We start from the raw sequence: 27848 nt of genomic DNA, 5'->3' as shown, positions 1-27848 counted from the left end.
ATCAACCAGCAGAATTATTGCATTCGGTATTTTTGCCTGGGCCATTCATGAAATAGGGATGGACATAGTCAATCCATTGCCACCGGCTCTCGGTAAGGTAAAATTCTTTTTATTTTAACTGATTATTTCTCTATGTGGGTAGAAACAGGTCCTTACCAAAAAAATCGGCGAGCGTGAAATGGTCGATCTTCTATGGGAGAACATAATTTTCACATTCGGGATACCAAAGGAGATAGCCTGCGACAACAAGCCACAATTTATAGGCGCAAAGGTCACAGAATTTCCTAAGGACTTGAAAATTAAAAGAATCACATCCTCACCATACCATCTGAGCGCAAATGATTAAGCAGAATCGGCAAACAAAGTGATTATTCAAAATCTCAAAAAAGAATTGGAAGCAGCCAAAGGCAAATGGCCCAAAGAATTACCGGGAGTGCTATGGGCGTACCGAAAACGACTAATCTATTACGGAAGAGACACCTTTCTCTTCCGTATACGGAAAAGAAGCCTTGATCACGGTAGAAGTGAGAGAACCTACCATGAAATACCTTCGGGAAGATGAAGAATCAAACAATGAAGCATTGTTGGTTGGATTGGAATTGCTCGATGAATGCAGGGACTTTGAGCATATAAGAATAGCGGCCCAGAAATAAAGAATAGAAAGATTTTATAATCAAAGAGTCAATCTCCATTATTTCAAAGTGGGAGACTTGGTTTTGAGAAAAGTGACTCAAAATACCCGAGATCTCAATGTAGGGAAGCTGGGTCTGACGTGGCACACCTCAAAAGATACAATTGCTGATGAACAACACCTATATTGAAAGAATATGTTGCACTCTTTTTCCCTTCGTCCAGTTTTGTTCCCAATTGAATTTTTCTGGCAAGGTTTTTGACAAGGCACTAATGGAAAGCATACTACAAAGGAAGCATCGTCAGTAGAAATAAGACCTCTAATTGACAAGGCATGGAAACAAGGAACCGCTACGGGATGGTTAGATAATTTTTCGCTCGGTAGAAAAGTTCCTACCAGGAAATAAAGCTTTCTATCGAGCCAAAGGTTACCCGACCACTCATGAGTGCAAGTCATTGGGGGTGGTTAGATAATCTTTGGCTCTATAGCAAAGTTCTTAACGGGAAGTGAAGCTTGCTATCAAACCAAAGATTATCCAACCATTCACTAGTGGGATCTTCAAAGGAGGGAGAATTCCAGCGTTCCAATTCGCACTCTTCACATTCGAACACTGGGGGAATGATATGAGAATATGACAACAATATTGCCACATAAACCGGGACGACAAAAAATCAGGAACAAAGATGTATCATTGGACCGGGGACTGTACGGCCAGCCCCGTAGATATAAGTTGTACAAATTAGCCATAAGTTATGGCAATTTCTTTTCAGCACAACGATTGCTTATGTACTTTTGAAAATGGAAGGATCAAAGTAAAGTACTTTTGTTTTTATCTTGTTTTTTGTCCAAATGATGAATCAATTTTATCATTTGAAAGTTAATCAAGTACTTCAAATGCTAGTGCCAGAATGAATAGGAGATGTCCTCTTCAAAAGCACCGTAAACATAAGAGGACCCTCTTTTATGAAACCCTCACAATAAAGGGTTGGTTCTGCAAGAATTTATGCCCGGAATCCAAATGCCATCGGGGAAAAATGCACCCGAAGCCTTGCATAACTCAACAAAAAAAAAGTAAATTTTCTCAATGCTTAAACGAAAGCACTTTTATATAACAAACATTCCAAGCAGCACAAGTACAAGTGTATGAAAAGAAAAACAAAGTAAAAGAAAGCAAAAAATTAAACTACTGCGTCCCTAGAACTTTGGGGAAGAGAAGCGCCTGCACCCCCAGGAGAAGTAGGCAGATCTGCTGCCGGCTCGGGAACTTGGCCTTCATCATTATACCCTTCAAGTTCCTCCTCAATTTCTGAGAATATGGAAACGGAAGCAGAAGAGGCAGTTGCATCAAGTTGAACTGGGAGACCCCTTCGGGCAGTTGACTGCAGCTCACGGGACTTGGCGATCTCGGCATCAAAATCAATGACGCCCGCTTTGGCATATTCCAAGGTTTTTCTCCTCATGTTATAAATCGAATATATTTTTTCAACAATGAGGGAATCCGCTCGGTGCTGAAGCTCTGACTTGAGCTGATCAACCTCGGTCAAAAGATTATTCCGCTAGGATCTTGCAACCTGAAGGCTGATATCAAGGTCACTGATAGTGGAGTTGTAAATTTTATTGTGCTCCATGACCCTCTTATAGTACTTCTCTAACTGGGCACACTTCTCCTCAGCAACATCAGCTTCTTTAGCTTTGGAGTTCAAGGCTGCGTCCAAATTATTCAACCTCTGAGTAAAGGTAGCCTCACGCTCGGCAGCAACAAGAACAGTATGTTGGACCTCAAAACATTTTTCCTTGGCCTTTTGAAATTATACCTTTAACAGGCGGCCTCTTCGCTGAGGGTCATTACCTCCTACTCACTCTGCTGCAACTGAGCATCCAACTCAACGGCTTCGACAGCTTGTGCTTTTAGTACCGGGAGGCAAGCAGCAATTTGATCCCGCTCGACCAAATGTTGACCTCGCTTAGACGTGAGTCTTTCTTTATCGAGGATCAACTTCTGAAGGCCCTCAAAAGCAAGGAAGTTAGCCTGCAAAGCAAAAAACTCAAATCAGAAATCCTGCCATAACAAGTCAAGAAGAAGCAATAATAGGAACAAATATCATACTACTGATGCGTTGTGCATGGAATTGTTCACCATACACTCCCTCGAAAGAGATCTTTCTCTACTGGATTCAGGTAATTGGCAAGTTCCACTGGTTGGGACAACAAATATCACTTAGTAGAGACTGAGAGGGAGACGTTCCTCCTCCTCTGAGGATCTGCAGAGGGGGGCGAATAATTACGCCCCAAATTCCCATGGTCTGGGGATCGGGAAGGGGAACATTATCACAACCCAACCTGATGGGTCACGACGGGCACCCGGTACCTTGCTCAACCGAGTACCAATATAACGTATCTTTTCGTGTCATGCTATCATAGGTAAATGGGCTAGAGAGACTATCGTGAGATAAGTAGAATAAAACATGTAGAGATACTCGACATTGGACGATCCAACATTTAATCAAAGCTTATACATATGACGTACGAGCCTACAAGGCCGGCATGATCCTTTATATACTCAAAATATAGGCCGACAAAGACATACAAGAATCCCTATACATGACATCTGTCTACAAGACTCTAAGAATACATAATATCGTAAAGGTCGGGACAGAGCCCTCATATACCAAACAATACACATCTAAATCATACTAACCAAACAAGCAACTCCGGAGCAAATGGAGTGCACCAACATCTTCCGCTGAGCTGATCACCTACTTGGAGGACTCTCGACCTGTCTATTGGGACCTGTGGGCATGAAACGCAGTGTTCCCAGGCAAAAGGGACGTCGGTACAAATAATGTACCGAGTATGTAAGTAATGAAAATTAGTAGACAATAGACATGAGAGAAACATGGAGTAAAAGACTCGACATGTAAATCCGAATAGCTCTGTGAAATCCTTTAATATTTAAAATGTCATGCATATACGTATAAATATCATGTCGTGCATATGTACATGTGTTCATAACATCATCCAACCTCTGAGGGCATGCCATCATATCATATCGGCCACTGTGGGCAAAATTATTCAACGTATACCAACTGATCAGGTGGTGGTACGTATATAACGCCATAACCTTTCCCATATATATATATATATATATATATATATATATATATATATATATATATATATACGCGTATATAACGTCATCTGGTCATGGGTCAATGTGCATATGTAAATGGATGAAATGCATATGAAAATATGTTAATAAAATTTGTCGGTACGTCATAAGACCATTATGCCTCTAATTAATATCTCGAAATAAATTTTACCAACTTATGTATTTTTTGAGACACATGAACAGATGATAGAATAATATGACACATAGGGAATCAAGAATATCGACATCTCTTGTATTTCTATGAATAGAGTCATTTATGGGATTTGTGCATTTTCTCGTTTCGTTCGTGTATAGATCATGCCAAAAAGAAAGAAGGGATAGTTTTAACATACCTGAGCCAATTCTCTTGACAATCCCTCTAAAGTACGTCACTTGCAACAACACGTAACAGCGGATTAGAGTAGGGGAAAATTCGTATGATATTTTTGAAAAATATTACATCGTACTCCCTTAAAATCGCAAAATCCTGTTACTATTATGCTATTATAATTTCGTATGAAATTATTTTGCTTAAGATCGTTACTTTCTTTGCTGGTCAAGAAATTCTCAAGAATGATCCACCTTTCCAATTAGATGAGTTATACTAATATTCTAGTAGTAGTAGTAGAGAAAAAGAACTAATATTACTTTGTCTTAAAGAAATGGTATGAATACGTGGAATCTTTTGATCACATAAGGTGTTACACTTTTGATAAAATGAGTTCACAAGCCTCCACCTAGCTAATGATAAGATAACCCCTTCTTTAGGTGATTCCATGTTCCTTTAGTAAGTAGTGATTAATCATTCTAGCTACTTACACGTGGATAAATGCCCACATAATTAAGAATCGTCTCAAATTACTTAAAATACTTTTTGCTTTTAACACACTTTGTGTACCATATTATCATAGTCATGTGGTACCTTGTATGGTACTACTCCATAAATGCCAGATATTTTAGCTCGGATCGTATTTTATCCCAAAATGTCAAACTTCGACGAAATTTATTTTCTTCTATTTGCTTACCCTCTCAACTTCACGAATTTACTCATCACTTGTTTGAAATAGAATAATGCTTATAATCTCATTCCCAAACTTACGTTGATTAACTTACAACGAAACTTTAACGTACAATAATGCGGGAGGTAATATCTCATTTCTAAGCTTTTATCAATTTGCTTATGGCGCACTTTTACGTATGAAAATATGGGGTGTAACAAACATCCTCCTCTCGATTGTCTCCGGTTAGTAGAGATGATGTAGTAGTTGCTTGTGGTGAAGGCATGGTTCGCGAAGAAAGAGATGAAGTTGATGGCATTGTGGATTGAGAAGCAGCTGCAGCAAAAGCATTGTTAATTATTGGTTGCTCATCAACCAAAGACAGAAGAGGCCGGTACCCAGCCTCATAGTACCGGGAGCAACGATTGGGAGTCGCAAGTGAGAATTGGCACCCTCACTATATCGCACTCTCCCCAGAGCACTCGGACGTCGTCCTAGGTTGGGTTATTAGCTCTTCAAATTGATCATTTTGTTGAGCTGATGAAGGTCGTCGTCTCCTCTACAAGGAATCCCATCCATCACTGGCTTATCCATCATCATCAATCACCATAGTGGTTGCAGCTGGCTTGGGCGTGGTGTTCTTCGCCATTTTATTTTTACCCTCGGCCATAGAGGAACAACGCCTTTTTTGCTTGTTCTCTGGTCGGGGACTTAGAGAGGAAGCAGTTCCCCCAGAAGCAGGTCCGATGGCACCCGTTTGGGTGAAAATCCTCCTATAACAACCTCGCCGCATTTGTGGGATCAGCCAAAACATCCTCCTCGGGATGGTAATATAGCCATGCAGAAAACTTGAATTCAATGGAGAGAGAAGTTATCCAATTTTCTTATACGCGAGGTAAAAACAGGATCAGTTCGAGAATCAACTTACCATGATTTTGGCCTTCCACCTGTATTTGAGGGACTGTTCTTTCCACTGGCAGGTCTCAAGCGTGGTAATATCCAAAATCTTCTGGACCCACTAGTCCAAGCCTTCAACCCTTGGTGGTGTCCACCGAGTTGCTGAAATAGTAAAACAAAAAAGGATCATTAACAACTTGAAACAATCTTTAATCCAGGAAAAGACAGATGTTGAACTTACGTGTACAAGTCCATGACTCGGGGAAAGATGGAGTTGTGGCGGGGATGATGTCCCTAGTGGCAACTACAACGAACCACTCCATCCATCCATCGTGGTTGTCATCATCCATGCTGGTGAACAAAGCATGGTGACCACATTTGCTAAAGTTTATTACTCTCCCATGAAAAATCTTAAAGGAATAAAGGTTCATCATTTGAGCCAATGAGAGTTATTCCCCTGTCTCCTAGCAAAGTCGCCGAAGACAGGCTACCGTCCGCCACACAGAAGTGTCCACATGTGCCAAGCAGACTTGATACTGAAAGCAGAACTCTAAAATTATGGGGTCAAGTTTCCCGCTCAATAAAAATACGCCCAAAGTAATTGGATGCATATAAACATACATAAAACCCTTCTTAGGGAAGGTTACTCGCTCCGCCAGGTCGGGAACAATAATGTCTAGGTCATGGCAACCACAATCTTCCTTCACAACAGGAATGCTAAAAGGACGGATGGAAGAAGGGTACACACCAACAACCCATGTATGAGAACTTGGCAGAAGTAAACTTTTCTTCAAAATCTTTGGTTTTACTAAGCCTTCTAAGAATGATGGTGCTCACCGTGGGAGGAGTAGCATCATCGGTACTTTCTTTGATTTTTTAAGAGCTTGAGTTCTTGGAGGAGGAGGAGGCCATGATTAGCAGAAGGAAGTAAGGATTCTCTAAAGAAGAAGAAGAAGAAGAAGAAGACTAAAAAGGAGTGAAAGCGAGAAAGGGTTAAATACAAAGAAGTTAAAGAGAGTTTTGAAAAACAGTGAAGTGTAAAAGAATAATGATGAGACATATAAGTAAAGGAATATGTGGCTAAAATCGTGGCGATGATTACCTCGAGAACCGGCGAAAGTATTGCTAAATCGTGGAGTGATACATGTTCGAGGCAATAAATGTGGAGAGATGTGTGTCTAATCAAGCGTCAGAAACTTTTCAGAGAAGATCCGAATATTTTCCGACAAGAAAGGTATTTTCACCAACTTCCTGATGACATAAAGATGTATCACCGGAAAGCAGGGGGACTATTTGTATAGGGTAAAATCTGCTCATATTAAATACTCGTGTAATAGAGTGACATGTGGAACCGAAGACAAGTGAAAATCAAGACCAAGGGCAGCAGTTTCGGTTGGCACCGGGAAGCCCCGGAGGGAATATTGCTAGTGAAGACAAATGAATGTCAGCCACCCGATAGTATTCAATGAAGAATATTCTACAGTATTAAATACACAGTCCGTTATAGAGAATTTTGCCATTGATAGGTTACCGTTACACATTCTTCAATGGCTCCCATAATTGTCATTTAAGAGGCTTGATTCTAGGACCTTGGTCCTAGGTGTAACGATAAATAGTAACTTCAACATCCATTGTAAGGACACAAATTTCCTTATAAACTTATGCTATATACTATTTAAGAGCTCAATAATACTTTATTTCTTGTCTATTAATATTTATATAACTGTCTTCGGAAGCTCTACTCTCGGAACCAAGCTATCTTCTGTCTTATCTCACTTTCAATGCTAAATCTTGCATTTTCTTTAATTTATTTATTATTTTGGGATCAAATCAATTCGTTTGTCTATAAATCATGTTACTAATTCAACTGTAATGTTTGACGGGTAAACAATTATACTGAGTACCTGGTGAAATGGTTAAGATGTGGAAATAAACTCAAGATCCCGAGACTGCCCAATAGAAAAATAATTAAAAAAAAGAAAGAAATTTCGCCATATACGCCACACAATGTCGATACTAGAATTGAAACTAGCTTCAAGTTTTGATTTTAAAAGAGTAAATTGTAGTGGCTTTAGGATACAAAAACAGTTTTGTGTTTGGTTTGCCTTCTATTTGCATCAATTCTATGTGTTTGCTGAGAGTATGTATGTTGTTTATGTAGTTTCTGAAGAATAATTAGTGCATTCGGGAGAATAAATAATCTTTGGTTGTATTTGTTTTTCCGGAGACTATAAGAGAATTTATTAATGAAATTGTCATTTAACTATTTGAAATTACCTAATAAAGCATTTTCTTTTTATTTGTAACAAAAAAGTCACTTAACTATTTTTATAAAACTCAGCATGTCGCATAACTAGATTCTCAAACTTTAGTGACCAAATACCTATTTTACCCTCTAAATTATCAGCTTTTGTCCCTTTTAATGCTTTTAAAATATTATAATTTTTTTCTCTTTTTAGTATATATTATGGACTTTCCTATCAAATAAATTAATCTTATTTATAAAGTAAAAAAGGAAAAGATAATTTTCAGAATATATATCACTAAAAAAGTAAATATAAAAACATAAATATATTTTCTAGCTATAAACAGTAAGAGAATATTTTTGGGAATTTTTCATAAAGCACCATCTTTTTGGTCTAATTAGCCATTTATAGATACCATTTGCTATATTACGTGTTATAGATACCTTTTATGTTTTTATACAATGTATTCCATGTATTTAAGCTGTTGTATTCATTAATACAACCAAAAATATAGGCGTAAAAACTGGAATTCCAGCTAAGTTTGACATGTATTTAGCTGTATTCAAGCGACATTAACATTAAATACAGTAACGTATCTGCGCTAAAAACGGAAGGAAATCAAATCACATGATATTCTCCTAAATTAACTCAATGAACTGAAACGATCCCTCATTAATCTGTATTTGAAAGATACATAATAAAGATTATAGTTGAATAAAGAGAAATACATATGAATAATACAGTTGAATACAACAAAATACACCTTAATTCATCTGAATAAAACACTTGAATACAACAAAAATACAACTGAATACAGCTGAATAAACTCTTGAATGTAACAAAATACAACTAACTTCTACTGAATAAAATAGTTGAATATAACTAACTACAACTGAATACAGTTGTATAAAACACTTGAATACAACTAACTACTGCCGAATAAAATAGTTAAATACAACTGATTAAACCTGAATACAAGTGAATACAGCTGAAGAATACGTTCGAATACAACTGAATACAAATAGGCGATTTGAGCGATCTAGAGAGAGAAACAGCCCTATGGCTTCGCCGGCTGGCGGCCAGCCATTAATTTTGGTTGGTCAGCCATGAGGCAAATTCATAGAAATCCTCATTGATTTTAGTGTAAGCGTCCAAATTCCGAAGCTTACTGAACACTCTTTCCATTTCCACCGAATACCTTAATTCATAACCGAACTTTTACAACAATTGAGAGCACGGAACTTTGAAAGCTCCGAAGCTATCTCCGGTTCAGATCAGTTTGTAGGCCGCCGGTGCCGGAGAGCAAAAACGTTGCCTTGGGTTTAAGATTGGGCCTGGGGCTTTACTTGGACGGAGGAGGTGGAAGAAGAGTTAAGAAACTAGGGTTTGTGAGAAAAGATAGTCTGGTTGTATGTAAACAGAGAGAGATTGTATTGGGGTTTGGGTAATTATGTGAGAGAAAATACAAAAAGGGAGAGAGAAAAATAATATTTAGCATATATGGTGCCTTAATTGTAGGATGTAACTATATTTAGATTTTTTGCTATAAAGGATAAAAGGTATTTATAGGATGTAATATTTTAAAATGGTATTTATTTAAAATAAATAGGGTACTAAGATTTTTTATAGGGTGTAAAAATTAGGATTAATGCAACGACGTTTGAACTTTGAAGCGCATAAATCGTAATTGAGCTGCTGATTTTATGGTGAATATGGCCCAATCTCAAATGCTACTGAAACTAACACAACCCCTTCACCCTCTATTTAACTATTATCTAACTAGTCTTAACGATTTCATCTTGCGCACGTACCTTGTTTCGATGAGTAATTTTTGTTAAATCATATAATATTATGTTAAAAGTTTATTTTGAGTTATAAAATAAGATTTTAAACACCTGGAATGATGAATAAAATAATTGAGCATAGTAAAATATTTAATTATAATAACTTGTTCGTATCAATAATTTAAATAATAACAACCAAAACTCAAAAATTTATTTATACAATTGAGAAGGAAAGAGAAAAAGCTTTTAAAAAATATATTCCATGCATGTAATATTAAAAAATAATTCTTTAGCATAAAGATATATTTATAACATGCATTATATATGCTTGAAAAATTTGCTCAATTATTATATTCCAACATTATATATGTCTAAAAATTGTTTTTCCTTTCTTATTATATAAATAAATTTATTTATTCTATATGTAAGTTCATAATATCGAGTAAACTGAGAAAAAATTTAAAAATAAAGGTTGATAATTTAGTGGGTAAAATAGGTATTTAGCTATCGAAAAGTTAGAGAAATTTGATTGAGTGACCTTCTGAGAGATATTGAAATAGATAAGTAACTTTTCTTTTACAAATAAAAGAAAGATAATTTACGAAGAAATTTTAAATAATTGAGTGATCATTTGAATAATGAATAAAATTTTGGCCTTCTGGTTCTGCTGTACTAGCTGATACTCTGTGGATTGAGCGGATGGGAATTATCCCAAATTGCATCCAATTTGACATTGGGATTTACCAGTGAAAAATTTACATTGGGAAATTCATGCATATTTTACATTTAGATTTGCTTGTTAAATAGCTACCTGGAAATTTTTCTTGTTTAGATCAAACTTTGAGGCTAAATAAAATATTTACTTATTGCCTACAAAATTGTTACCTGGCGAATTCATACAATTTTAGTAGCGGTTTTTTTTAATGGGGATTTTCTTACCGATTATTCGCATGAAATTCCTAAAAAATAAGTTCCTTTTGACCACAAATTTTTGACAAAATTTCCTAAATATTTATTTGTGACTTGTCATGGAGAGGTTCATGCAGATTTTCTCCATGGAAATTCAGACGAAAATTCCATTTCGACCGCAAATTTCCATCAAAAATTTCTTGCGGATATTTAATTTTCCTTGCAACAAAATTCGCAGGTAATTTACTTGCGCCATTATAATTCCTAGGTAAATTACTCAATGTTTCAGAAATTCATATGTCGTACCTATCTACGGCGATTTTTCCTTTGGAACCTTTTTGGCAGGAAAATCTAACTACGAATTTTCTCTTATAATCCCTAGGAAAATCCCCATTGTAATATGCATTTTTGTTGCAGTTATTTATGATTTTCTGCAAATAAATTTGACGCAGTAATAATTCTTTTCCAGAAAATAACTATTATTCACCACATATAGCTAGGGGTGTACAAACCGAATCGGAAAACCGCATCAAACTGATCAAATCAATTAAAATCGAACTAGGTTTAGTTTGATTTAGTTTGATATTGAGTAAAAATATCTGAACCAAACCAACCTATAAATATATGGAGTAGTTCTTATATATACTTTTAAGATTTCATATAGAATTTTCTTTAAAAAAAATGTCTTCTAGTATTTGGGATTCTCTTACGGGATATAATATTTAATAAAATATGAAGTGCTCTGATGTGTGGCTATAATCATGGTTTAGCACATTATTCGCCTTGCATTTTATACGCTTTAATGATAAATTACACTTTATTTGCGCGCAATAGCGTGCATGAGAGCAGCGAAGGAGAGAACCTGGCGACGTCGGACTTGAAGCTGGCGATACCCCTACGACGACAGGCTTGAAGCTGGCGAGAGGTTGGCGAGGCAAGGCAAAGGCCCATCATAACCAGGCGTTAGACCTGGCGACGCCAGGCCTGATGCCAGGTCAACCAGGCGTTATGCCTGATGTCAGGCCTGGGGCGAGATCTAGTCCGAGTTTTGAAGGCTTAGTTCGTTTCCCGCTTGACTAGGATTTGACCTACACGTTTAGGTCCTGTCCTAAACATGTAAATAGACCTAAAAATACCACTTTGAAGGACTTTTGCAACTGGAGGCAAAGATAGCTCATGGAACAACTGTTGGGAGTTAGAATCATCGATTTCTACATCCCTTTATCCTTACTTTGTAATTCAATTATGCAAAATACTTTGAATATTGTTATTACGAGTATGAGTAGCTAAACTCCTAATCTAGGATTTTGATGGAACCGATTGGAGGATGATTTTCTCGTTATGTTAATATAGATTTGTCGTAGTATTATCTCTACCTGTTGAAGGATGATATTATTGTGGTTGATTGAAGGGCCCTCAATTGGCTGTGCCTATTTAGTATATATTACTCGGGAGAGAGTGCATATTTAGGTAGTTGTTGAACAACATCACTCCTAACGTATATGAGGGATCAATACGAAGGGTTTAAAGGTGGGATTAGGGATAACAAAACTTTGGTGCGATCTGAGTGAGCTTTACTTAAGGCCAGGTAGCGTAATTCGGGAGAATATATCTAGTATATTGCGGTAATTACTCGGTAGAGAGTTACGACAGTCAGAGTGTTCATGATCGATAAAGAAGACTTAGGCAAATTTATCGAAAACGTAGCAGAAAGGATTCCGACAATAGGGAAATCAGAATCTTAGATCATTCCAATTCTTGCCTACAACCCATTCGTAGTTAGTTCTTATTTATAGCATTTTAATTACGTAATATTTAGTTAGTAAACATCCAACATGTTACTCAAATATTTCTGAAGATTGATTGTGTGAATTTGTGCGAGTCTAGTAGCTGAGCTTAATAAATTAATTCCCTGTGTGATTCGACTCTGGACTTATTAACCAAAATATATTTGGAACGACCGCTAAGTCCTTTTTATAAGGTATAGTTGGCGTGATCAAATTTTGGCATCGTTGCCGAAGAATTTAACGGTGTTATTAATTGCAGCTAAAAGAAGTGCTAGAATTCTTAGTGTAGTCAATTTCTTCAATTTAAACTAAATATATTGAAATTCTAACGTTTGTAGTCTTGGGTGTTATAGGTGCATCCCGAGAAACTCCTCAAGAACTGGTGAATTGTTCGAAGCATTATCAGATCCTGAGAAAGTTTCAAGGTATTGAATCATGCAAACAAGAAGGGAAAACAACAACAGAACTCAACAGAACAAATCGAACCAGACATGGAAGACGGAGTAGATAATCCAAATAACAGAAATAACGTGAATGACCAGAACAATCAGGATGTGGTGCCTCTTGTGCCAGAAGCAACATTGTATGATTGGGCACAACCCACCGCCGACAACCTAGCGACCGCAATTGTAGTCCCTCATATACGAGCAGAATCATTTCAAATCACAAACAACATGCTACACTTGTTGCAGAACAAGGGACTGTTCTCAGGGTCATACGTTGAAGATCCTCAGCAGCATCTGAAGAATTTCCTATCAATATGTGGCACGTAAAGGCAACCTAATGTGACACCAGAAGCAATAAGGTTGTTGTTGTTTCCATTCTCGGTGACGGGAGAGGGTCAGACTTGGCTTAATTCACTCATTATAAACTCCATCACTACTTGGAATGAATTAGTCAAGCAATTTGTGAACAAGTTCTACCCACCCAATAAGACTTCTAAACAAATTGATGAGATATTGAGCTTCAGGCAGAAACTAACAGAAACATTACAAGAAACGTGGGAGAGGTTCAAGGGTAAGCTAGTTAGGTGCCCACATCATGGCATTCCGGAGCAGATATTCAGGTAGAGGTTTTACATGGGATTGGCAGACAGCTTAAAGGCCAATGTTGATGCTTCAGCAGGTGGAACATTTTTTTGCAAAACGTTTAGAGAAAACATGATCCTATTTAATAAGATGGCCCAAAACTCAGGATGGATGACAAGAAACTCTACAATCACTCATGTAGTTCATTCAGTGGCTTTGGACCCAAATAACTCCATAGCTGAAAATATGGCCACTCTAGTAACGCAAATGAGATCCTCACCAAAAAGATAGATGAATCAGGCCAGAAACAGCAGGTACACATAGTTGATGCAACTAATAGGGTCTTATGTACACCATGCATTAACCAACTATATGTTTGCTCGTGGAGTGCGGAAGGGGACAACCAGCAATATCAGGAAAATATGAACTATGTGGCCAACTATGGGGGATAGAGGCAAGGTGGTCAGAATTGGGGACAGCAGAATCAACAATATAGACCAGCATAACAGCAGTACAACAACAGCAACAATCCTGGAGCTACTTGACCATAGGGTCCAGTGGTGCCTTACCAGAGGCAACAGGGTTACAACTAGCAAAATCAACAGCTGGATTATCCACAACCTCAACAATAACAGATTGTGAGACAAGATGATGGGTTTGCTGAACTTAAGGGAATGCTGAATAAAAGTAACAGTATGTTGCAACAACTGATTGGGACTAATAGAAAATTAACTGAGAGAATAGACTCACATGAATTAGCGATAAAGAGTATTGAGGTTCAATTAGGACACATTTGGATGGCTTTAAGTAATCGTCCCCATAGGACGTTTCCTGCAGACACACAAATCAATCCAAAAGAGCAGGGCCCGAAACAGGTTATGGCAGTGAATCTACGAAATGGTAGAGACCTAGATCTGGAGCAAGAAATGGCTCGTGAAAACCGACCTACTAAAGCACTTGTGCCAGTACCCGTTGGGATAGATGATTCAGCAAGATTAACTGAGGTGACAGTACAAAATGCACAAGAAAACACCAGCAAAGAAAAAGAGGTTGCAAAGGAGACTGATATAGCATGGGAGAAGACAGTAGAAGCAGTGCCTGAGCAAGAAAAAAATCAAATCACAAGGAAGAAGCGAACTCCGGCACCATTACCACAGAGATTGACCAAGTATTAGAAAGATAAGCAGTATAAGAAATTCTTTGAGATGTCGAAGCAAATTTAGGTAAGCATTCCATTGATTGACGCCTTAAAGGAAATGTCTGGTTATGCAAAAATGATGAAGGACTTGATGCCTCGTAAGTTTGAATTTCAAGACTTGGCCACGGTTACATTGACTCAGACATGTAGTGTTGTTGTGACGAGACCCATACCTGAGAAGTTGTCTGACCCAGGAAGTTTCATAATCCCATGCACAATAGGCAACTATGCATTTGTTAAGGCACTTTGTGATTTAGGGGCAAGCATAAACCTGATGCCCCTGGCTATCTACAAAAGGTTCGGCATTGGAAGAGTTAGACCCACGTCCATGTTACTACAGCTGGCTGACCGGACAGTAAAGAGGCCCTCTGGTATTCGTGATTATGTATTAGTACATGTTGGGAAGTTTGTGTTCCTAGCAAATTTAGTCATTCTTGACTGTCGGGTTGATGAGGAAATTTTCATAATTTTGGAAAGACCATTCTTGGGCACTAGGAGAGCTTAATTGACCGTGAAACATGAGAGCTCGAAATGAGATTAAATGATGAAGAAATAACATTCAATATGCAGAAATCTATGCGACGACCAAGTGAATTTGCTAAATACTCTCTAATAGAAGCCGTGGATGTAATTTTGGAAGAGGAAGATGAGATATTGAACACTAAAGACCCTCTAGCAGCATATCTCATAAACTTAGATGAAGCAAACGGAAAAGACTTGGCGGAGTGGGTACTTGCTCTTGAAGTCCAAGGTTTTTGGAGAAGGGAGCTCGAATTTGAGCCTTTGTACTTAGAAGAAAGGAAAAATCCACTAGCTAAGTCGTCGATAGAAGAACCACCAAAGTTGGAACTGAAGCCCCTACCATCTCATCTCAGGTATGCTTTCTTGGGACCTAACTCAACTTAACCTGTTATTATCTCATCTAGTTTGTTAGATGTGAAGGCAGAACAACTTTTGTAGGTATTGATAGAGTGCAAAACTGCAATTGGTTGGACCATTGCGGACATTAAGGGTATCAGCCCGACCTTCTGTATGCATAAGATTTTACTAGAAGATGGGCACAAACCTTCCAGACAACATCAAAGAAGGTTGAACCCCAACATGAAAGAAGTGGTAAAGAAAGAAGTGATTAAGTGGTTAGATGGGAATCATATTTCCATCTCTGACAGTAACTAGGTTAGCCCAGTTCAGTATGTGCCAAAAAAGGCGGTATAATGGTAGTGAAAAATGAGAAGAACGAGTTGATCTCAACAAAAACAGTCACAGGTTGGCGAATCCTTATGGATTACAGAAAGTTGAACATGGCTACCCAGAAAGACCACTTCCCACTGCCATTCATTGATCAGATGTTAGATAGATTGGCAGGGAGGTCCCATTTCTGCTTTCTGGATGGGTACTTGGGGTATAATCAGATCTCTATTGCCCCGGAGGACAGAGAGAAAACATCGTTCATCTGCCCTTGTGGAATCTATGCCTTTTGGAGAATGTCGTTGGGCCTATGCAACGCACCTTCCACATTCCAAAGGTGCATGATGTCCATCTTCAAGTCTAATCTAGTACTCAACTAGGAAAAATATCATTTCATAGTATAGGAAGGTATACTTTTGGGGCACCTAGTGTTGAGTAAAGGAATTGAGGTAGATCGTGCAAAGGTTGATGTGATCGAAAAGCTTCCACCACCCAATTCTATCAAAGCAATCAGAAGTTTCCTTGGGCACGCCGGTTTCTATAGGAGATTTATAAAAGATATTTCCAAAATTGCTAACTCCTTGTGTAAATTGCTTGAAAAAGACCACCCTTTGTTTTCTAATGACTGCAGGGTAGAGTTTGAGGAATTGAAGAAGAGACCAGTAACAACACCTATCATAGTTGCCCCTGACTGGGAGCAACCATTTGAGCTGATGTGTGATGCGAGTGACTATGATATGGGAGTATATCTTGGGTAGCAAAAAGACAAAGTCATGTATCCAATATACTACGCAAGTAGAACTCTGAGTGGTGCCCAGCTAAATAACACAGTGACCGAGAAGGAGATGCTAGCAGTGGTGTTCGCATTTGACAAATTCAATTCATACCTGATAGGCTCGAAGGTAATTGTTTATACTGACCATGCTGCTCTAAAGTACTTAATCGAGAAGAAGGAGTCAAAGTTGCGCCTGATTCGATAGGTGCTACTGCTGTAAGAATTTGACTTGGAAATCTATGACTGAAAGAGAACGGAGAACCAAGTGGCTGATCACTTGTCCAGTCTGGAAGGAGCCGAGAAAAAGGTTGAGGTGGAAGAGATTATGGAAACCTTCTCGGATGAACAACTATTAGCCACGAGTCTTGAGGAAGCGCCATGGTATGCTGACATTGCAAATTACCTGGTGAGCGGTATTGTTCCTTATGACCTTTCCTCTGTCCAAAAGAAAAAGTTCTTTCGTGATTGTCCCATGTATTATTATGATGAGCCTTATCTGTTCAGGATTTGTGTTGATAACATAATAAAGAGATGTATCCGTGAGACAGACCAATCTTCTATTTTGCAAGCATGTCATGCGTCACCATATGGTGTCCATTTCGGGGGAGTAAGGATAGTTGCGAAAGTCTTGGAGTCGGGCTTCTACTGGCTGACATTGTTCAAAGATACACACTTATGGGTGAAGGGTTGTGATAAATGCCAACGAACCAGGAATATTTCCCCCCTACATGAGATGCCTATTAACCCAATTCAGGAGGTAGAAGTGTTTGATGTATGGGGAATCGATTTTATGGGGCCTTTTGTCAGCTCATATGGCAATAAGTACATACCCGTCACTGTGGACTACGTGTCCAAATGGGTGGAGGCTACAACACTCCCTACAAATTATGCAAAGGGGGTAATTGGTTTTTCAAGAAAGAACATATTTACCCGATTTGGCACTCCAAGGGCAATAATTAGTGACGGAGGCACTCACTTCTATAATCGAGCCTTCCCGAAGTTGTTAGAAAAGTATGATGTATGCCACAAGGTTGCCACCCCATATCATCCACAAATGAGTGGGAAAGTGGAAGTTTTGAACAGAGAGATAAAGAGTGTGTTGACAAAGAATGTGAATGCTACTAGAACGGATTGGGCAAGAAAGTTAGATGATGCACTATGGGCCAATCAAACCTCTTTCAAAACACCGATCGGCATGTCGCCATTCAAGTTGGTAGGAAGGCGTGTCACTTATCGGTGGAGTTTGAGCATGGAGATTTATGGGCATTGAGGCAGTTGAATCTCGATATTAAAGCTGCGGGAACAAGTAGAATCACAGAGTTGCACGAGCTTGATGAGTTTCGATACCAAGCTTTTGAGAGCAAAAGACTATACAAGGAGAGAATGAAGATAATACATGATAAAAATATTCTTGAGCGGAGTTTTAAACCCGAATATAGGGTATTGCTATACAATTCAAGGCTGAGATTATTTTCGGGTAAATTAAAGTCAAGATGGTCAGGACCATTTCGTGTGGTCCAGATTCATCCCGCGGGTGCCGTAGAGATTATTGCAGAAAATGACTCTCACAAGTTCAGAGTCAATGGGCACAAATTAAAATATTATTTAGGCATGGATGAAGCAAAAGTAGTGTCAGTGACTCATTTGATCGAGCCACCAATGTTGAGCGTACCTTAAATGTGCCTACATGTGACGTGCTGTGATGTTAAATCAGGCGCTTCATGGGAGGCAACCCATTGGACTATTGTATTCATCATGCCACGATGTTAAATAAGGCGCTCATTGGAGACAACCCAATTCATCCTTGATTTTTAGTATAGTTAGAATTTTTCTTTTTATTTTTAGGTACTAACAAGTTTGCAGGTAATTTTGGGCAAGACGAGAAGGGTTTCAGCGTCACCTGAAGGACATCAGGTGATAGCCTGGTGCCACCTGAGTAAAGCCAGGTACACCAAGCGTTGGGGCTGGCGACGCCAGGATAAAGCCAGGCAAGGCTGGCACTGGGGATGGCCACGCCTGGGTAAAGCCAGGCAAGGCTGGCGCTGGGGTTGGCGACACCTGGGTAAGGCTAGGTAAAGGGTCTGGCGACGTCAGGTAAGTTTTTTTTCGACCTAACATAATTTCTTTCCCTTATTTTATTCAAACCTCCTCACTTACATGCCCTAAGCACTGAACAGAATAAAAAAACCCTAACATAACTAAAACCAAACACACACCAAGCTCTAAAAAAAGTTCACAAGCACACACTACTGTTCATCAGCTTTGCTCTCATCCAAACACACTGCACAAATTTGCTCATCCACACACACTCATCAGCACATTGTGATAGTTGTCTCTCCCATCCCCATTGAAGTCAAACTTTGTCTTGCTATTTCGTTCACACTCATCAGCAATTCTCAGACAACTCCCTTTTCTCAAAAGCTTCAAAGGTATGATTTTATCTCTTTTCCTTGTAATTTCGAATTGGGTACATGTATATAATTACACGCAAAAGTTGGTGGTTGTTCTTCATTGTAGTATTGTGTTTGTGTGCCCCAACCCCATGAACGCCATAGGAATGGCTTTGCGATTGCAAAAACATGCGGTAGTACGGAACTCCCAAGCCGATTTGGGAGGATAAGGCAATCCCTCATCTCTACAAGCACTCCCATGGCACTAGTGCTTGTTAAGTGTTTGATATAATGCCTCAATGACATTCCTTGTCCCCATTGGAGCCCGAGTCTCCGGGATTAATAAACTAGTGTTATGTAGTCATGCACCAAGTTAAAATCTTAAGTGTGGGGTGGCTCACGGGTAGCCCATATGTTTTTGTTTGATTCCCATATTAAGAAAATACGAGGTGAAGTCTGAGTAATCTCGGAAAGTTGGGCAAGATTATGTGTGTAGTGTAGGAATGAAGATGCCTCCCAGAAAAGACATAGGCAAAGGAAAGGCCACTTCAACTGCCCCAGCTAAAGCAAACGCGACCTCCGCACCTCCCCCAAAGAAGAGAAAAGGAGGAGAAGCTACCTCTAGTCTGAGTGGAGCACAAGTTGTGGCAGCTGTAGCTGCCATGCGTCTACAACCCCAAGGCTAACAGGAGTTTGGCATCAATAGCATACCCCTGCATACAAAGGATTGGTACAGGCGTTATAGGCCTAAACATGTCCATCCAGAAGTAGCTATCCAGGAAAGCAGCCTGAAAGCGAAGTATCAGGCAATTTGGAGAGGCATCCAGGATTTGGGGTTAAGCTATGTTTTCAAGAACACATGGTACATCAATCTCAATCTAGTCCGGGAATTCTATGTAGGGTTTGATCCATAGGATACTGAAAAGTTGGTGCCAATTCGTGGACGGTTGATAAATTTTTCAGCCACGTCCATATGTAACTTTTTAGGTGCGCCAAATGTTCCTGTGGAGCCATTGGACCAATTCATTTAACGACCTACATATAGAGAGTTTAGACACATGCTCTACGATGTCGACTCTACGGCAGCATGGGTCCGGGATAAGGTAACAAATCGTCACAAAAGATTCCCTAAGAAGAAAATGAAAGCGGAGGCTCAGGTGTAGATTAAACTGATAAACGCACGGCTCCTACCGTGCAATCATGACACGCTCATTAGCCGTGAGAGGACCTGTGTGCTATACTTCCTCATGACAGGTCAAAGGGTGAATGTGGGTCATCTAATCCGCTACCAGATATCATCAGTGATAATGAGTAAGTAAATAGATCGAATGCCATTTGCTAATTTCTTGACTCAATTCTTAAAGCACGGGGAAGTTGAGGAGGAGCCTGAGTTTGAGCACACCATCGATCAGCCCATCCGATAAACAGACATCACTATTCTCTAGCTAAAAGATGAGATTGCCATGCCATCATTGACAGGTGATGAGCGCAATGCACATGATGATAGTTTTATGGCACATCTCTATAAGATGATGGATCTGCAGCTGCAGATAGGGGGTCGCCTGGCCACATTGGAGAGGATTGAATTGGAGTAGCGGTACCCTCTCAATGCTCATGCCCAGCAGCTAGTTGGGTTAGGAGATGGTTACAGACTCCCCAATGATGAGGATATCAACATCTGAGCAGTCTGAGGCTGAGCCAGAGCAGTCAGATGGTGAGGGGATGATGATAAGGAGGAGGATGAACATGAAGAAAAGTGTTGAGCGCCAGAGGATGAAGACGCTGCTTAATCAGGGAGTTTCCTTGCACCTTACTCTTTTTCTTTCTTGTTTTGTCAATTTGTGCATGCACTGAGGACAATGCATGATCTAAGCGTGGGGTGGGAACTTGTAGAAATTAGTAGTTGTTAGCTGTTTTTGTTGTTGTAGTAAGTGTCGTTTTCGTTAGCTAATTGTTTTAGTTATTTGTTTTAAGAATTTGTTTTTCATTTTTAGAATTTGTTTTTAATTTATGTTTTTCTTGTTCGTTGTTTTTAGGCCAAAAATATTTTAAAAAAATAAAAATGTTGGACTTTTCCCGACGATGGATCTCCTAGACAGTTTTCTTGAGGGAAGTAAGTCCAAATAAAAATACCATTTTTTTGTAGGTAATGTAGTAATTCCTCCTTAGTTTTTCTATGGGCCACGATTCTTTTTCAAGGGTTTTTAGTTGAACCGGGTGTAGTTAGTTTTAGTTTTTAGGAGTAGGGACCACGTGGCTATGCATTTAATCACATCAATATCTCTAAGTTTGGTGATGCCTTGATAATAGTTAGTACTCTGGTTGTGACACATAGACTCAATTTTTGACTCTAGCGTAAGTACCTTAAATCGTAAATTCTTAAATTTTGCTTAACTGCTTTGACTGGAGTGTCGTAATAAAAACCAATCCTGAATGAGTTATGTATCATGTATGTGTGAGGTTTGTATGTATTCCGTGCATTGTATTTTATATCTAAAACTTGCTCTGTGTGTGCGCAAAGCGAAATAGTAGTCTTGTTCAATTTGAGAAGTAATATAGGCATTTCTTTGTAAGCCAAATATATATAGAGTGCCCACCTAAATGTTATGTATCGTAGTTAACCCCTTTGAGCCTATAATCCTATTTCTTTGGTAACCACATTACAAGTCATACCCCTTTGTTTGAATCGACCATATATTTGAACCTTGTTACATCTCATGGGCACTTGAATGGTGATGAATTAAGGAAAAGTTAAAGTGAGGGGTGGTGGGTTGGTTTTTGAGTGGAACAATTGAAATAAGGAGAAAGGTGCAATGTGTAAAAAGGAAAAAAAACAAAAAAATAAAATAAAAGCCACTTGAATTGAAAAAGAAAAAGAAAATAGTTGTATTGTTGGGAAGAATAGTTCTTGATGGTGGTGGCTTTTGATGTACTGGTGCTTAAAGAAGTAGGGGGTAAAATATAGTGAAGTTAAGGTGGAGTTTTGGTTTGACATAAGTATGAGCTTGAATGTTAAAGTGTTTGTATTAAAGTGCTTAAGGGAGGTGTAGTCACGTATATCCAAATGTATCCTACCCGACCCACAACCTACATTACAACCAATGAAAGTCATATTTGATCTTAGACTGAATGAACTCGATTAGTGGAGTATTACACTACGGGCGAGCTTATGGTGCATCATTTGGGGCATATGAAGGTCAGTTTTGAGAGCGAGTGTGTTTTTCCTATCTTGAGTTCCTACGTTTTTAAAATCCATTGTGTGTGGAACTAAGCTCTTTGATTGGGTGAGGGAACATAATTCATAAAGGAAAGGTAATGTTGTTGACTTCCATGTTAAGGTAAGTAAGTGAATTGGTATTTGTGAGTCGAATCTTGAGGCGAGGATGTCGCACCTTTGTGCTTAAACTATTTTAAAGATTCTTGGTATAATGAGTTAAGGGAATTTCTTAATAGGTTGTGTCTATGAGTGTAGTTTGATTGCTCGAGGACGAGCAATGGTCTAAGTGTGGGGTATTGATGTGTGGCTATAATTCATGGTTTATCACATTATTCGCCTTGTATTTTATATGCTTTAATGATAAATTACACTTTATTTGAGCGTAATAGGGTCCATTTTATGTGTAGGTGAATTAGAGATGAAAGTAGAAGAAAAAGGAGACCTACAAGTCGAAAGCGTGCGCGTGAATAGAGAAGGAGAGAAAATGGCGGCACCAGGCTTGAAGCTAGCGAGAGGCTGGCGAGGCAAGGCAAAGGCCCGTCATAACCAGGCATTAGACTTGGCGATGCCAGGCCTGACACCAGGTCAACCAGGCGTTATGCCTGGCGACGCCAGGCCTGGGGCGAGATCCAGTCCGAGTTTTGAAGGCTTAGTTCGTTTCCCGGTTTGACTAGGATTTGACCTACACATTTAGGTCTTGTCCTAAACATATAAATAGACCTAAAAATACCACTTTGAAGGACTTTTGCAACCGGAAGAAAGGATAGCTCGTGGAACAACTGTTGGGAGTTAGAATCATCGATTTTTACATCCCTTTATCCTTACTTTGTAATTTAATTATGCAAAATACTTTGGATATTGTTACTATGAGTATGAGTAGCTAAACTCTTGATCTAGAGTTTTGATGGGACCTGTTGGAGGATGATTTTCTCGTTACGTTAATATAGATTTGTCGTAGTATTTCTCTATTTGTTCAACTATATGCGTATTGTTGTTGATTGAAGGGCCCTCAATTAACTGTTCCTATTTAATATGTATTACTCAGGAGAGAGTACATATTTAGGTAGTTGTTGAATAACATCACTCCTAACGTATATGAGGGATCAATACGAAGGGTTTAAAGGTGGGATTAGGGATAACGAAACCTTGGTGCGATCTGAGTGAGCTGTACTTAAGACAAGATAGTGTAATTCGGGAGAATATGTCTATATTATTGTGGTAAGTACTCGGGAGAGAGTTATGACAGTCAGAGTATTCATGATTGATAGAGAAGACTTAAGCAAATTTATAGAAAATGTAGCGGAAAGGATACCGACAATAGGGGAAATCAGAATCTTAGATCATTTCAATTCTTATCTACAACCCGTTCGTAGTTAGTTCTTATTTATTGCATTTTTATTATGTAATATTTAGTTAGTAAACATCCAACTTGTTACTCAAATATTTCTGAAGATTGATTGCGTGAATTTGTGCGAGTCTAGTAGCTGAGCTTAATAGGTTAATTCCCTGTGGGATTCGACTCCGGACTTATTAATCGGAATATATTTGCAATGACCACTAAGTCTTTTTTATAAGGCATAGTTGGGTGTGATCATGCTCCTTATTTATTAACTTTAAATAATGGATTAATATGATCACTTTCTTATCGTTACTGAAATGCGTCAATCTCTTTATTCTTCCATATTCATATGTCAACATCTGTTAAATTCTTATATCTTTTTTCGAATTTGAAGTGGTTATTATTATTTAGGTATCATATTGATTTTTATGTTTAATTACTGAACTCGATTAACCTTGAAAGTGTACATCAACAAAAAAATTACTATCAGACGACTAAAAAATAACTATCATGTATTACTAAGTGGATTCTTCCATGAAAATATTTAATAGATAATATATTTGTCAATTTTTTTTAAAATTTTTACTAAACATATATTTACTTATCACAAATTTAACAAAATAAGATTGAAACAATATTTGAGTAACAAAAAATCCGATAAAACCGTCAAAACTGAACCAATCCAAACCGATATAGTTGGTTTAGTTTTTTTGATAAAAACCGAACCAGCCGGTCCATATACATCCCTACATAAAGCCACAGAATTGTCACCCGTTGAATCCACCACATCGATAGTAAGGATATTTTTTGAAATATAAATCACGTTGAATTAATATTGTAGGACTAAGATCATTACCTAATCTTCTGTGAAGCACATGTTTTGTCCACTTCATGGTTTTTTCTTTTTTCGTTTCTTTTTATCATATAAATACGAGGGTATTTTTTTACTTAAATAGTTGCATGAATTAAAGAGGAGCAAGGGTTCGATAATTCATCATTCCATTTTTGTGTCTCGTACAGGTGGTATGTACGATTTTGTTTCTGTGCTAACATGGTGTTCCTATTAATTTTAACATGTTGCTTTGTCCTGTCTTAAAATATCTCATATTCATAACTGTGACCATATTATTTAGGACTATGAGCACAACATGTGACTAGAATTATCTAGATGTTTCAGTGCAAAAGCTCAAAATCTAATTAGGAAAGCAAGTAACTGGGCTAGACGGTTAATCCTCTGGAGTAGCTTGACGATGAGAAAAACACTAATTGTCGAGAATACATATCTTGTACCGAATGACAATAACTCTTTGAAATCAGAGGAACAAGCCAACAATTGACAGAAAAATGTTGAGCAAAACTATTGGCCGTTGAATTTTTGATGTAATTTTGTTGGGTATGCGAATAAAGTAACACATTCTAGCTGAAAAAGTTGGAGTCTACATATAAGGTATAACAATCTCTTAATGATGTGAGATTTTTGGGAAAACTATGCGAGTTTGGCCCAAATCAAATAATATCACACTTTGTTAAGAGTATCATTGGGACATTTTAGCCCAACAACCGGTATCAAAGTCCGGTTAAAATGGTAGAGTGATGGTGCAGAGCTCGATTTTTACCCGTACGAGCTTGGAGACGCACACACAAAAAAAAAGCTAGTTGCAGTCTTCGATTGTTATAAATACTCCAACGAAGTTGGGTGCGTGGCACGCAATGAACTTAGTTCACAAGGAAAATTATTGAATGCGAATAAAGTTCCACATTAGTAGCTAAAAAAATTGTGAGTCAACTGACATTAGCCCAACAAATTTAAGTGCCAATTTAATGCCTCTAGAACCTTTGAGTCACTTCTATATTGTTAGATACTATTGGTGGTCTAGGCGATTATATTGTTGACGACGAGCTATACGGCTTTCCCTATCTAATTGTTAAAATATTGATTCTGAAGCAACTAGTAGAATACATAAGTGACCAACTTATAATGGTTTTCTTTTCATATAGTATGTGTTTATATATGGTGGACAAATTTTTGACATTAAGGGTGTATTTGATATAGAGGAAAATATTTTTCTTGAAAATATTTTTCTGAATTTTCTTTATTAAAAATATGTGATTTTCTTATTTATTTTTTGGTGTTTGGTTACATAGCAAAAAATATTTTTGAAAATTATATTTCAGGCAAACACTATTCAAGACGAAATGGATAAGGGCATGCGAGGGTTATAGGGTCAGAGTCTAGGGGGTCGGATGACAGTCGCGAGGTAATTAGGAGTGAGAGTGGGGAGCGTAGGGGTGGGGGTTGGATCGTAACGAGTGTAGAGCATGGGGATGGGAGTGGGGATGATGGGGGTGGATGGTGGAGAATATGATGGGGAAGGTTGAAAAATATTTTTTCTCTTTTTAGCAGGGAAGTCATTTTCCTTCGGTCGGAGAAAAATGAGTTTATGAGAAAAATATTTTCCAAAATATTTAATCAACCAAATATTAAGAAATTGAACTTCATACCAAATACACACTAAACCTTGGGTTTTTATCAGGGATAATAATATTTTGAAGTATTAATATGTTGTAAGCAGAGAGCAATGGATTTGTTGGAACACCTATCTATAATTCATACCAACCAAATATATCTATACGCAAAGCACTATAGATTGTCCAAAAGGAAATTTGATCTTAAAATATCAAACGAGGACCAACTATCATGCGTTATATAATATGTTGTAGGGACTAATTATAATTACATCACTCTCAATTTGATATTCACATATGAGTGGTTTAAGTTTTTCTACATTTTGCTTCTCTTTTTTTTCCATATTAAAGATTTACAGAAAGAAAATAATCGATTTGAGAGGGTTTCATTATAAACTTTTATTATATTGACACGAATCAAACAATATAACTCAATAATATAAAAACTTAAGAACTTTAATGTGTCAAGTTGTCCTCAAAGTATGCGTGTGAGATTAAATATGTTCTCCATATGAGATTGTTCAGAATAAATGCATATTTATGCTAAAATGTTAACAACGGGCAGATCCACTCAATTTTACATAGTTTAAGGACATATTTAGATCTTTTCCGTTCTTAAAATTTGGGGTGGGAAGGAGAACTTAGCATTTGATGCAAATTGAGTCAACATTTATCTCAAGTTTATGGCTGTAGTCTACCTACCACATTCTTTTAAGAGAAGGAGAGGATTTAATTTCATCTCATCCATTAATTATAGATCAGAAATTCGGACGAATATTCGTTAGAATAAAAATAACACGCTCAAATAAATTAATTAGATATCTTGAAAATTGAAGTATATTATTGAATAGAGATCAAAGATGCAATATCCTGCACAAAGGCTCTACGCGTACCCTAACAACCACACAAGACGATGTTCTATTAAATTGCCAAAAGTTTTTCTTTTTAAATAATATTCGGTATTTGCTTTAGAGCCTGACTAATTTATATGTGCGCCAGAAAGTTCTATTTCAGGAGTAAAATGTTTTCTGCCAAAAGCTACTTTATAACAGCACTTGAAATCGAAACCTCTGGTTAAGAATAGAGAAATATTTATCACTCCACAACCAAAACCAGATATGGCAAGTTCAATTATTATATCTTGATATTTTCTCCCATAACTCTTGGCTCAAATTTTCTACATTTTTCAGAAATTACTTGATGAACTATCATTAGATAGTGAGTGGTCAACTAATCATATGTTTAATTTAAAGATTAATCATTATTCTTATAATTCAGTAACAATATGTAGTGTTTCAGCGAAGTTTAATATATTCACTATATAATATTACGAGATAAGTTTTTTCCACATAGTTACTATTTTTTACGTATTAAATGCAATTTAATACTTAGTTTATAAAACATAAATCTTTCTCGAAACGAAAGGTCAAAACACCTAGTTTGGCATTTGAATTCAATTGTTGATTCCTCAATATTTTGCATTTTTATATAATTTTTAAACCATAATCTTCTATTGTCAAAAGATTTACAAAACAATTTTCAACTCCTCAAATAACAATAGTATAATCTGAAAAAAACAAGGGGATTTTGAGGTAGAGAAAGATAAAATGGGGCATATTTAGGGGAAAATAAAGAACAAATAGAGAGGACAATTTCAAAAGTTTCAATAAAATAGTCCCGAAAGTACAACGGAGAGGCAAAAAGGAATATGCAAAAAATAAAACGACTTTTTCAAAAAAAAAAAAAAAAAAAAAAAGTCACCTTTTTTAATTAAAAGGAAAAGTCGAAGAAAGCCTTAGGTAGTTTTATAATTAGTTAACTTCTAATTTTTAAATGAGAAAAGACGC

The 27848-nt window shown here is 37.7% G+C and overlaps 1 protein-coding gene and 1 non-coding gene across 2 annotated transcripts; one reads left to right on the top strand and one right to left on the bottom strand.

Moving 5' to 3' along the window:
* Positions 1-13341: 13341 nt before the first annotated feature.
* LOC142165648 (small nucleolar RNA R71) lies at positions 13342-13448 on the bottom strand. The gene has a single exon (XR_012696302.1). It is a non-coding gene; the product is annotated as a small nucleolar RNA R71 (small nucleolar RNA).
* A 1236-nt stretch (positions 13449-14684) lies between these two features.
* On the top strand, positions 14685-15131 carry LOC107770960 (uncharacterized). Its single transcript, XM_016590288.1, has one exon. It carries the CDS (start codon positions 14685-14687, stop codon positions 15129-15131), a length of 447 nt encoding a protein of 148 aa, XP_016445774.1.
* The last annotated feature ends 12717 nt before the right edge of the window (positions 15132-27848 follow it).

The sequence above is a fragment of the Nicotiana tabacum genome, chromosome 10, assembly GCF_000715075.1.
Source record: "Nicotiana tabacum cultivar K326 chromosome 10, ASM71507v2, whole genome shotgun sequence".
NCBI classification, from domain to species: Eukaryota; Viridiplantae; Streptophyta; class Magnoliopsida; order Solanales; family Solanaceae; genus Nicotiana; species Nicotiana tabacum.
This window is presented reverse-complemented; position numbering and strand designations above follow the sequence as displayed.